Below are 13789 nucleotides of genomic sequence, written 5' to 3' on the forward strand. Positions count from 1 at the left end.
CCCCAATGGAAGCAGGACATACTTACACCAGCACCCCGCTGGTGCTGGCAGCTGCGTATTTACTGGAACAAGACTAACTTTGAGCTAGCCCAACATGCCTCTCTTCTAGAAGACCTGAATAGGCAGCACCCCACATGCACCAAATGTACTGAAAATTGAGTGCTTCAAAATGATACCTGCAGCTCTGGTGGAAATAGTTAGACTTATTTTTGTTTCTGTTTTTTTTTTTCTTTCTTTCTTCTTTTTTTCTTTTGGAATCAAGTTCATAGTTTCTTGTTTGTTTGTTTCATTTCCTTTTCTGTTCTGTTCTGTTTTTGTTTTGGTTTTGACCAGGCTTCTTTTTTCTTTTCTTTTTATGATTACTTTTTCCCCCTTTATTTTTCTCTGGAATCAGCTGTATAGTTTTTTTAATTCCCTTCACATTTCTTGCTTTTTTTTTTTTTTGGATCATGCTTTTTCCTTCCAGGCTTATTTTAACAGACAAATAAAAGCACACCTAGTTAAAGGCCCAAACACTTCCCACTGCAAGCAAGGAGAAGCTCTGCAGAGGATTGCCCACTGGGAAAGACTAGGCAAAACACAACAGCTGAGTGCACACAGCATATACCAGAAATACTTCCTAAAGTGCCATGCCCTGGACAGTGTATGATCCTTTTTTAAGTACAGATTCAGGAAACATAACAAGCTTTTAAAACATGCAAAAGACAGAAACTTAATCAAAATGACAAGACAGAGGAATTCTCCCCAAAAGAAAGGTCAAGAAGAAATCAGAGCCAGGGAGGTGCTCAAAACCGTTATAAGCAATACATCTGAACAAGAGTTTAGAACAACTTTCATGAGATTACTATTTGGGCTTGAAAAAGCATAGAAGACACCAGAGAAACCATTACTGCAGAGATCAAAGACCTAAAAGCTAGTGAGGCTGAAAAAAAATGCCATAACTGAGATGCAAAACTGACTGGATATAGTCACAATGAGGACAGAAGAAGCAGAGGAGAAAATAGGTGATACAGAGGAGAAAATTTTGGAAAATAATGAAGCTGAAAAGAAGAGGGAAATAAAACTATTAGATCATGAGGGGAGACTGAGGGAACTAGTGACTACATAAAATGAAACAACATCTGTATCATAAGAGTCCCAGAGAAAGATGAATGGGAAGAAGGGTCAGAAGGTTTATTCAAACAAATTATAGCTGAGAACCTCTCTAATCTGGGGATGGAAAAAGACATTCAAGTCCAAGAGACACAAAGAACTTCCCTCAAAATCAGCAAAAACAGGTCAATATCATGACATACTGTAGTGAAATTTGCAAAATACAAAACTAAGAAAAGATTCTGAGAGCAGCTGGGGACAAAAGGTTCTTAACCTACAAGGGTAGATACATATATGGTTAGCATTAGACCTGTCCACTGAAACTTGGCAAGCCAAAAAGGAGTGGCAGGAAATATACAACGTGNCAGGTTCTGGCAGGTTGATAAAAGTTTTGTGGTTCTTTGGCTGGTTATTACTTGAACGTGTTCCCTCCTCAGATTGTGAGGACCACTGTCTCATATATCAGCCCTCTCTTTGCTTCTATTTCTGTTAGGNAGCCACATTTACAACTGGACCATTCCAGAAGGCCACGCACCCACTGATGCTGACCCAGCATGCCTCACCTGGATCTACCATTCTCATGTAGATGCTCCACGAGACATTGCTACTGGACTCATTGGACCCCTTATCACTTGTAAAAGAGGTAAAGACCCCATGGGCCAGCAGATGTGGTGTGGGATATCTACAGGAAGCAGTGATGTGTGTTGGATCAACAACCTGAAGGGATGTTATTTCAGCACTCTTATTTATTATGAGGAATAAACCATGCTAAACTTTTTATTCCACTATTTTTTTTTTCAATTTCTTTACCTTAAAACAAAATTCAGGGGCATTTGGGTGATTCAGTTGGTTAAGCGTCCAACTTTGGCTCAAATTATGATCTTGTGGTTTGTGAGTTCAAGCACTATATCAGGCTCTGTGCTGACAGCTCGGAGCCTGGAGCCTGCTTCAGATTCTATGTCTCCTTCTCTCTCTGCCCCTCCCCCACTCTCTCTCTCTCTCAAAAAATATTAAAAAATAAAAATGTTTCTTTTTTTTTTCTTACTTCCTTTTAAAACCTTAACTTTTTAATGATGGGAGTAAAATCATATAAAAGTAAGGTGCGCGATAAGAGTTTAAGTGTGATTAGTATCGAAAGTAAAACCATTAGGATTTGGAGAGAACTGGAGACTTGGTTGGAAATACGGTATGTTTAAGTATTGTCAGGCCCAGAAGGCCTGGGTATTGCAGGGGTATGGTCAGAGTAAGGCCCGGGTTGAATGCATAGGCAAGGATGGTGGGAGGGAATTATTTTATATTTATATGCCCAACCATCAAGCTCTAGGCTCAGCTGAATTGGGTTTAACTGGGGAAATAGAAATTTGGAAATCGAAATTAGCAGCAAAAGTGGTGCTTAAGCGGCTCAGTCAATTAAGCATTTGACCATTGATTTCAGCTCAGGTCATGATCTCATTCATGGTTTGTCAGTTTGAGCCCCATGTTGGGCTCTTTGCTGACAGCCCAAAGCCTTCTTGGGATCCTTTCTTTCCCCTTTCTCTGCCCCTCCGTCACTTGCTTTCTCTCTAAAAATAAATAAATAAACATTTAAAAATTGGAAAAAATAAGAAATTGTCAGCAGAAAGCCTTATCTGATTTCCTGTTGCCAACAGACTCTTAAATCACTCTCTTTTGCTATTTCTTTCTTATGAGTACCCTTTGCAAGTTACTGTTGCTAAGGAAAGGGTGTTTTCAAGGGCATTTTCTTTCTTACTCTAGGAACCCTGGATGGGAATTCCCCTCCTCAGAGGAAAGATGTGGACAGTTATTTCTTCCTGCTCTTCAGTGTGGTAGATGAGAACCTTAGCTGGCATATTGATGAGAACATTGTCACTTACTGCTCAGACCCTGCTTCAGTAGACAAAGAAGATGAGGCCTTTCAGGAAAGCAATAGGATGCATGGTGAGCTGGAGAGGGTGGCCACACCATGGGACTGAAGACTGATGGAGGGCTTCTACTGGGCCTAGCATTTGGTATTTACTTTCACATATCTGGTTCTTTTTAATCCTCACAAGAACTTAAAAGAGTAGGTGCCTTTTCCCCGTTTTACCTATGAGGAAACTGAGGCTCCAAGATTACACGATAGATAAAGTATACAGCTAAAATTCCAACACTTATATGTCTGACTGCACAGGCTGTGTCTTGCAATTAGATTCCTTGGCTTCTAATGTAGAATAGCCTAAGTTATCAATTACAAAGTCATATACTATATGCTCAGTCACTCAGGGTGAGGGTTTCCCACGGGTACGATTAGTCAACATTTCTTTGTCCTAAAAAGGATGGAAAAGTTACCGGCTTTGTGGGAAAAACTGTTCACTACGAGGGAGTANCATTTTAATTAAATTTAAAACAAACTAAAGACAAAAAAGCTCTGAGTCATGGGCAGATAATGATTTTAGTAATAGAAACAAATTTATTTATTTTTTTGTTTAATTAAGAAAGGGATTTACTTCCCTTTGGTACCAGAGATGGTATCAAAGCCAGAAAGTCCCAATGGGGGTAGGAAACTTAGATGGAAGATGTAGGGATGGGTTGGACAGTTCAAATTTCTCTTTGGTGTTACACCAATTGCTTTTGATAACCATGGTAATTAGTTAACTTGACAATTGTCCTGTGGAAATTATCAAAGGGAATTGTCCTGGAAGGAAAGAATAGCTTGCAAAATAAACCCCATTCCATAGAAAACTTCTTCAGATTTCTGGGTTGGAATCTTGTTTCTATCACTTAATAGCTCTTTGGCCTTGGGAGAGAAGTAACTTTACTTCTCTGAGCCTTGGTTTTCCCATTGTTTGCTTGAGATCAACAATATCTGCTTACTTTCCAGGGATGTTTGTGAGATTTTAAATGAAATAAAGCATCTGGTCAACACAGTCTGCTTTTTAAAAATTCATTTAAATGTTATCTGTTATTACTGTCAGATGACAAACCTTCTCCCATTAGACTGTACTTTCCTAACTCTGATATTTTCCTTGGATTTTCATTTGCAGCAATCAATGGCTTTGTCTTTGGGAACTTACCAGATCTAATCATGTGTGCACAGAAGACTGTGGCCTGGCACTTGTTTGGCATGGGCAATGAAGTGGATGTCCACACAGCTTTCTTCCATGGACAGATACTGACCATCCGGGGCCATCGCACTGATGTGGCTCACATCTTTCCAGCCACCTTTGTGACTGCTGAGATGGTGCCTCAGGAACCTGGCACCTGGTTGATTAGCTGTCAAGTGAATAGTCACTTGCGAGGTGAGAGTCAACATCTCTGACCCTTGAAGTATAGAAGGGAGATGGCATTAATGATCATCAGGAATCTGGAGCCATAAGATAGGTCTCTCAGGTGGGACAGTTAGGTATAAAGAATGAAATACTAGACTAGAATTCTGGGACTTAACCAGAACTTTCCCTGGCTCAGCTGTTAAAACTTGCTGTCCTTTGCTCAGAATTCTAAGGAATTAAGACCTTGAGTAATTTGCAGCTGATTGAACAGGGACTGAAGGAGAGATTACAAAAGAGTAAGCCTTCTTCAGGAGATCATAAAGTACTGTGAGCAAGTAGTGATGCTTTAGTTGAGACCCAACAGTAATAGGGGTAGGAGATTTGGTTGTCAGAGAAAACATTGTTGAACTAATGACATAGTGCATTGAGGAGCATCAAAGGAGAGAAGAAATATATGAGAAAATGGGAAATGAGAAATATATGAGAAAAAAACAAAGGATGAGTGATTAAAGGTTTGAGTTATTGTCTCACCTCTGTGAAAAACTCACTTGTATGACTTTGTAAAATTGTCTTCCCATGTATAGACCTCATTTTCCACATCTACAAACTGAGTGGTTGATTGATGTAAATAGTGTCTAAGATCCCTGCTAGCTCTTTATTTTTTTTTCTTTTTCTTTCAAAATTTTATTTAAACTCTAGTTAGTTAATATATAGTAAAATATTCAGCTCTCACTTTCTAGGATTATTTGATATATGATAAATTAGGTGGATCTCAGGAATGTAATATGAGTATGTGAAAGTAGATTTGAGTAGGCGAGGAGTTATAGACTAGAAGGATAATGAGTCTGTGGTAGTAGGTGTGAACAACAGAGAACATTTACCCAGGCTTCATTATCCATGGCTTTCTCTCAGTCCCAAACATGCCTGGGTAAAAGTATAAATGTGGATGGATATTAGGGATCCAACACAATCGTGAAGCAAGTATGGGTCTTAGGGACACGCAGAAAAGTTTTAATTCAAATCCTGGTTCTACCAGTTGCTTAATATAAATTCTCTGAAAGAAGAAAATGAGCGTTCCAATTTACAGTTAAAAGATAGGATTATAAGTCTCAGTTTCACCATTGACTAGCTGTGTAATATTGGGCCAGTTTCTTAACCTCTCTGATCCTTAGTTTTCTTCATGTGCAGAAGGGTACATTAAAAGTCTGTTTCACATGACTTTTAATCCTCATCATCATATGAGGATTGAAGGAGGTAACATATGTAAAGGTAACATAAAGCACTATTTATACATTATCACTATGCATACCTCAATATAAATTCTTCCACATTTGGAGATACTATTTAGAGTTCAAATCTTACTAGGGCACCTTTGTGGGTCAGTCAGCTAAGCATCCAACTTTGGTTCAGGTCATGACCTCGCGGTTTGTGAGTTTGAGCCCTGCGTCAGTCTCTGTGCTGACAGCTCAGGGCCTGCAGCCTGCTTCAGATTCTCTCTCTCTCTCTCTCTCTCTCTCTCTCTCTCTCTCTGTCCTTCCCCCACTCATTCCCTCTCTCGTTTGCTCTCTCTCTCTCAAGAATAAATAAACATTTTTTTTAGAATTCAAATTTTCTTGACATTCCCAAGTCTAAAGTGTCATCTCTATGTATAGAAGATGTTCCATTATTTTGAGAGCTTTCCAGTTTACATGTAACTTAGCCCCATTTTTATTCTTACTTCTCTTTTTTTAAAATGTGATGCTCCTACCAGCCCAGTGGTAGACCTTCCTATTCTCCTCATTTATGAAACAGGGGTTAAAGCTCAGATCTAGGAAGTGACTGGCCCAAGGTCTTATAGCAAGTGATAAGGATTAGATTTGAAGTCAGGTATTTCTCACTTCAAACTCATTGATGTTGATACAATGTAAGCCTTTTGCAAAAGTAGGAATAAGGATCTAGTAAATGAGCCACTGTTGAGCAAGTGAAGGTACTTGAATTCACACATGGCTCCCTTTCTCCCAGTCAGGCTATTGAGGAGGGAAAGAAAGTGGCATAGTGAAAGTTGGGAGGGGGAAAAAACAGGAGAAGGAGGAAGGTGGGTCATTTGGGTATAAGACCTGTTGGGTGGAATGGATCCAGCCATGATATTCTTCCTCCAGATGGCATGCAAGCACTCTACCAGGTCAAGTCTTGCTCCATGACTCCTCCCATGAACCAACTCACAGGCAAAGTTCGGCAATACTTCATTGAGGCCCATGAGATTCTATGGGACTATGGCCCAATGGGTCATGATGGGAGTACTGGGAAGAATTTGATGGAACCAGGCAGGTAAGAGGCAATGGGCTTCCTTCCCCAGCTTCTGGGACAAGCCCGCCACCTATTACTCCCTCTCAGAAATATCTCACTACACTTGGGGGTTATACTTATTGTCTGGCTGCAATTACATAACACAACTGTTTGCCAAATTCTTGTGGTTCCCTAAAGAGGTTGCTCTTGGGAAGATACAAAGATTTTTGTAGAGTTATGTCATATTCTTAGCAAAGGATTCAAGCAGAGTTTGAGATTGCTCCTGCTATGATCCCAGGTCACATTAAAAAAATAAAACTCAAAAGAAACCAGAACAGTTGAAATGGCATTTATCCCACTCTTCTTTATTTGACTCATTGTTTACCTCATGGTTCCTTCCTTTCTTTTCTAGAGCCTAAAGGAGGCATTTGAGAAGGAGTATAAAAAGCACTCTAAGAAATGTAGGAAGTGTGGGAGAAATCTACCTTGTAGCCATTCCATTCTCATTCTTTTGGAGGAATTTCTCCAAATTCTCCTACCTCATCTGTACCTCATGTAGGCAAAATAGAGCAGAAGGTTGCTATTCAGTTGCTAGGCCTTAAGATATACTGACTCACTGGGCTATCAGTGGTTACAGGTATTTTACAGAAGAGGTGCTTAATAAATGACTAGGAGAGTTTTCAGAGAAATATTCTAGGGCACCTATCATGTTTATTCTTTCAGTAAGAAATAATGGAATGAATCTGAAGAAACCATAAGAAAATAGGAACCTGGATCTCAATATAACTTCTAGAATCTCCAACTGTGCTTGCTAAGTTTGTTGGCTTTCATTTTGAAATGAAGAGTATTTTTTACTAAGGTGAGAAAGGATCTTGAATACATGAGGATGATTAGGGCATGTATAAGGCTATGTAACTTAAGAGGGCAGAACTTGTCCCATTGTCTGGAACTTACAAGGGAAAGATTTTAGCCTACTATAAAGAACTCTAACCATTAAAGCTTGAATAGTAAGAATGATTGCTTTCTTTGAAAATAAGTCCCCTGGCCTTTGAAAGACTCAAGCAGGCAGAAGCTGTATATCACTAATTAGTGGTGTCATCAAAGGAGATACCTTCACTGGGTGGAATTTAACCTGGATGATCCCTGAGGTTCTTCCTAAACATAATACCTATAACTTATTGAGACTAAGAGTGAGATGGGGATCTATATGATACATAATTAAATCATATGATATTTGCCTCTTTATATCCAGTGGCTCAGATAAATTCTTCCAGAAGAGCTCCAGTCGGATTGGGGGTACTTACTGGAAAGTCCGATATGAAGCCTTCCAAGATGAGACATTCCAGGAAAAAGTGCAGATGGAGGAAGATAAGCATCTTGGAATCTTGGGTGAGGAATTCTTAACATATGAAATTCACTTACTGGAACATGATAACTGGTGAAGTCTTAGAAACTAGAGCCTGGGTGGGGACACCTCAGAGGTACACTTGAAACAAACATCTCCCAAACTGAGTCCTGAGGGATGAGTGTCTGCTGAATAAAAGGTACAAGTCTGAATGTGTTTGCAAAACACTATGTTAAACATGGTCAAATAGCGTTCTTTGCTGCAAGACTTCTCATTAACTTGCATTTATTTTTGTTCATCATAATTATTCAAAATGGGAAGAGTATATAGAATTTATCATACTGAACTACTGAACTTTCTACTAGTGAACATGTTCTGGTAGCGCTGTTATACAGAACACACTTTAAATTTTTTAATGTTTATTTATTGGGGTGGGGGGAGAAAGAGAGGGAGACACAGAATCTGAAACAGGCTCCAGGCTCTGAGCTCTCAGCACAAAGCCCGACGCAGGGCTTGAACCCATGAACGGCAAGATCATGACCTGAGTCAAAGTCAGATGCCTAACCGACTGAGCCACACAGGTGCCTCCAGATTACACTTTTAGAAGTGCTTCTCTAGGTGTATTTCTGAAGGGATATATAAGACAATAAGACTGTCTAGGTTCTTGGCAATATGAAGCTAGGAACAGATTGGAATGGCATGCAGACATGCTTGCTACAGTGAGGGATGTAGTACAAGGCTTAAAGCTTTATCCTGGATAAGGTATCCAGAAGAATAGTATTGTGAAAAGCACAGATATAGCAAAGTTGGGTGTGTTTAGCCACTTGGAAGAGCCAGGAACTAAAATAGATTGGATGGAAGAAAACTTTTGGAATGAAAGTAGTGTAATTGACCATGTTCTGGGGATAAGTGTGTGACAGTTGATTCTAGGAAGTATGAACATTTGTTCTTCCCATCCATGAGCATGGAATGTCTTTAAATTTCTTTGTGTTGTCTTCAGTTTCTTTCATCAGTATTTTATAGTTTTCAGAGTACAGGTCTTTCGCTTCTTTGGTTAGGTTGATTTAGGTTCTTAATTTGGTGCAATTGTAAATGGGGTTGTTTCTTAATTCCTTTTCTGCTGTTTCATTATTAGTGTATAGAAATGCAACAGATTTATGCACATTTATTTTGTATTCTTCCTTACTTAATTAATTTACCATTTCCAGTAGTTTTTTGTGGAATCTTTAGGGTTTTCTTTAGATAGCATCATGTCATGCAAATAGTGAAAGTTTTACTTCTTTCTTACCAATTTGGGTGCTTTTTATTTCTTTTTGTTGTCTAATTACTGTGGTTAGGAATTCTAGTACTATGTTTAATAAAAGTAGTGAATGTACATCCAGTAATCACACTACTGTATATCTACCCCCAAAACATCAAAGCATTAAATCAAAGGGATACACCCATCTGTATGTTTATAGCAGCGTTATTTACAATAAGCAGATTATGGAAGTAGCCTAAATGTCCATTGAAGGGATATATATATATATGAATATATATGAATATATATATGAATATATTCAGCCATAAAGCTTGCAATTTGCACCAATATGAATGGAACTAGAGAGTATAATGCTAAATGAAAACTGTCAGTCAGAGAAAGATAAATACCATATAATTTCACTTCCATGTGTAATTTAAGAAACAAAACAAATGAGCAAATGAAACGAGAAAGAGAGAGGCAAAGCAAGAAACAGACTCTAACCTATAAAGAAAAACCTGATGGTTACCAGAGGGGAGATGGGTGGGAGGATGGGTGAAATGGTGAGTGAAGAATCATTGTAATGTACACCTGAAGCTAATATAACACTTTATGTTAACTACACTGGAGTTAAAGCAAAAATAAAAATAAAAAAAAATCCCCTTGCTAGTTACAATTCTATTCAGACTTTCTCTTTCTTTATGCTTTAGTCTTGATAGGCTTTCTGTGGCAGGACATTTTCCATTTCATCTACGTTATCTAGTTNTTTAAGTCTTCTCTCTTTTCTCTTAATCCATATCTATGACAGTTTGTCAATTGTGTTGATATTTTTAGAGAACTGACTTTTGGTTTCATTGATTTTCTTTACTGTTTTTATTTTCTATATTTTATTTATCTCTGTTGCTCTACTCTTTGTTAGTTTCTTCCTTCTTCTATTTTTGGGTTTAGTTTGATTTTATCTTAATTCTTTATGTTGTAAAGTAGGTTATTGATTTGAGATGTTTTATTAACCCAAATATTTATAGGTATAAATGTCTCCCTTAGCACATTTTCCATGGCATCTCATTTTGCTACATTGAGGTTTCATTTTCACTTGATTCTTGGATCATAAGTATGGCATTAGGTGTGGAAATTGAGTACAAAACAAGCCAGAAATAGTGAGCTAGGGTTTGAGTCTGCACAAATGCTCAGAGTATTGTCTTGGTACTTCTGGTTAATGTCAAAGGTGACTGAGCCAGATTAAAGGTTGTGGATAGTGGAACAAAAACGGCTCCAGAAATCATGGCTCTACTACTTAGCTCAGGACATGGATAGAGGATATAATAATTTTATATATTCAGAATTGGTTTAGGCTTGAGGCAAAATTAGATAAGTATCTGATGTATTTGATGAGTAAATGTCGCTATGGGAATTGGGGCAATAAACGTAGGGGAAATGGGATTGAACCTGACAGTGGAATGGGGTAGGAGAAAGACTTGGCTTTAAGTCATGATTCTGTTTCTAATCAGTTATTTGAATTTGGGAACATCAATTCCACCTCTCTGAGCTGCAGTTTACACATTTGTAAAATAAAAATATCCCCTGCCCTGTATATAATGCTTGAAGATCAAAATGAGAAAATTAATTTTTAAAAATGCTTTTTATGGCTGTAAATTGCAATACACTTAAATGAATTATTTTTATTATTACACAGGGAGGGTTTATCTTTTTCATTCACCTTTTCTTTCCCTCCCTCTTGTTTCCAACCTCAATGGTTATCTCTGTTTTCAATCCTATTGTCCCTCTTTTCCATCTTCCAGGGCCAGTGATCCGGGCTGAGGTGGGTGACACCATCCAGGTGATCTTCTACAACCGTGCTTCCCAGCCATTCAGCATACAGCCTCATGGAGTCTTTTATGAGAAAGATTACGAAGGAACTATGTACAATGATGGTGAGCAAGCAGGATTTCCAACTAATGTGGGCTTCAGTAAATATCATGTAGCTCTAGAGGACAAATAAATAGGGGAGGAAATGAGGGAAGAGACAGAATTAATTGCCCTGCATGGATACCACTGAATGAATGCATGATATTATAGTGAACCAGATCTGGGCTCAACAAGAGACATATTCTTTGAAATATACTTTAAATATATATTTCAATATATTATGACTGACATTTTAATGATATTTGTCCTTCCCATCCATGAGCATGGAATTTAAATTTCTTTGTGTTGTCTTCAGTTTCTTTCATCAGTATTTTATAGTTTTCAGAGTACAGGTCTTTCACTTCTCTGGTTAGGTTGATTTAGGTTCTTAATTTGGTGCAATTGTAAATGGGGTTGTTTCTTAATTCCTTTTCTGCNTTCCAGTACTATGTTTAATAAAAGTAGTGAGTGGACATCCTTTCCTTGATTCTGACGTTAGGGGGAAAGCTTTCAGTTTTACCCCATTGAGTATTATATTACCTGTGGGTTTATCATGTATGGCNAAAAAAAATAATTCAATTAAAAAATGGACAGAAGACATGAACAGACATTTCTCCAAATAAGACATCCAGAAAGTCAACAGACCCATGAAAAGACACTCAACATCACTCATCATCAGGGAAATGAAAATCAAACTACCCTAAGATATCACCTCATGCATGTCAGAATGACAAAAATAAAAAACACAAGAAACAACAGGTGTTGGTGAGGATGTGGAGAAAGGGGAACCCTCTTACACTGTTAGTTGGAATGCAAACTGGTGCAACCACTATGGAAAACAGTATGGAGTTTTCTCAAAGAGTGAAAAGTAGAACTGCCCTATGATCCAGTAATTTCATATTGGGTATCCACCCCCAAAATAAGAAAACACTACATTGAGTATCATGTCATCTGCAAATATTGAAAGTTTTTTCTTCTTCCTTGGTGATTAGATGTTTTGTTTTGTTTTGTTTTTACCTTTTTGTTGTCTGGAAGTCCTAGTCTGGTTGTGGCTAGGACTTTCAGTACTATATTAAATAACAGTGGTGAGAGTAAACATCCTTGTCTTGTTACTGACCATAGTGGAAAAGACAAAATTGTTGGTTTCTGGAGGGAAGATAGGTGGGGGAATGGATGAAATAGATGATGAAGACTAAGAAGTGCAGTTGTTGAGATCAGTACTGGGTGTTGTATGGAAGAGTTGAGTGATTATATTGTACACCTGAAAATAATATTACACAGTAAGTTAATGAACTAAAGTTTAAATTAAATTAAAACTTTAAAAATTTCCCAAAACACTAATTTAAAGAGATACACACACCTCTAGGTTTATAGCAGCATTATTGACAATAGCCAAATTATAGAAGATGAAGCACCTGTCAATAGGTGAATGGATAAAGAAGAAATATATATATATACTGGAACAAAATTTAAAAATCAAAAAATATATTCTAATTATAAAGGTCATATATATGTATTATGGAATTTTGAAAAAACATGGAGAATTCTTAAATAAGCATTATTCATAGATAAGTTGCCATTACATTTTGATATACCTTCTAACATTTTCCTGTGCTTATAAAAACATATATATTTATAGGTTTTGTGATCATATGGTTAGTGCAGGTTTGTATCATACTGATTTTACTTAAGATTATATTGTATAGATTTTCTCATCACATTATAATGTTAGAAACTTGTTACTGTGTATAAAATACTCTATCACATGGATTTACCATAATTTATTTACCTTATTGTAGACTCTGGTTCTAGAGTCCTTTCTTTGCTAGCAAGAAAGTGGGACACCGGGTTAAAATGCAAGAGATGGCTAATGCTCTGGAGAAGACAACAGCCCTAATTAAAGGTGCTTGCTCCATTTTTATTAGGATGAGAAGGCTTACAAATATGGTGATGGATGTGCACAGACATTGAACTTTGAACATTAACTCATGGATCTGAGGGAAAGGAGGTTTTGAAGTTATGCAGGGTTAGGGATTTGGGTTAATACAAAACAAGATCCAGGCTCTGGGCAGTGGCTGAGTGGAGGGTTGTCTACAGCAGATATGAGACACCACCTCTGTTTACCTAAACTGGTCTAGGGGACAAGAAAGACAGAGGATACTACCTCAGGGTCAAAAAGGCACATCTGTTTTGTTAATTAACTCCACTCTGGGCAACTTTGCCCTGCAGTGGTCTATAGCCCTATTTATCTGTTTACCCAGTTTGGTCCTTCTTTCCTGTGAAAGCAGTTGTCTGCTATAGTACAAAATTGGGGCATTTCCGCCCTAAATACCAAATCTTGTTTACCTTATGTACCTTTGTTCTATACTGGGGCCTTTGCCTCGCCTTCTCTATACCTATTTACCTAATCTTGTTTATCCAAACATGGATTTGAGCATCCCATGGGTTTCTAATTCTTTATGCCTGGTTAACCCATCTGTGCAAGCCCAGGGAATTCCTAAACTTATTCCCCACATTTTATCTTCTGTTGTGTGAACATGTAGTTTGTTTTTGTTATTTTTGAATGTTGTAATTCATGTCACAAGTAATTCTTATGTTTGATTTGGATTACCATCTCAAGAGAGAATCCTAGAAGTGGGATTATTGGGTATTAATTTCTTGTTTTCTCTGAGAATATTAAACATACTAATCCCA

At 37.7% G+C, this 13789-nt stretch overlaps 1 protein-coding gene across 1 annotated transcript in view; it reads left to right on the forward strand.

The window, feature by feature from the left end:
• HEPH (hephaestin) overlaps positions 1 to 13789 on the forward strand; it is a gene marked incomplete at its 3' end in the record, with an annotated part of 48311 nt that overhangs the window by 4458 nt on the left and 30064 nt on the right. Inside the window, exons 3-8 of the mRNA XM_077780702.1 lie at positions 1586 to 1735; positions 2848 to 3030; positions 4116 to 4370; positions 6479 to 6647; positions 7858 to 7994; positions 10990 to 11121. Coding sequence (XP_077636828.1) covers positions 1586 to 1735; positions 2848 to 3030; positions 4116 to 4370; positions 6479 to 6647; positions 7858 to 7994; positions 10990 to 11121 — 1026 coding nt within the window. The remainder of the gene's footprint in view (positions 1 to 1585; positions 1736 to 2847; positions 3031 to 4115; positions 4371 to 6478; positions 6648 to 7857; positions 7995 to 10989; positions 11122 to 13789) is intronic.

This window comes from Crocuta crocuta, unplaced genomic scaffold (assembly GCF_008692635.1).
Source record: "Crocuta crocuta isolate KB4526 unplaced genomic scaffold, BGI_CrCroc_1.0 scaffold1391, whole genome shotgun sequence".
Taxonomy (NCBI): domain Eukaryota; kingdom Metazoa; phylum Chordata; class Mammalia; order Carnivora; family Hyaenidae; genus Crocuta; species Crocuta crocuta.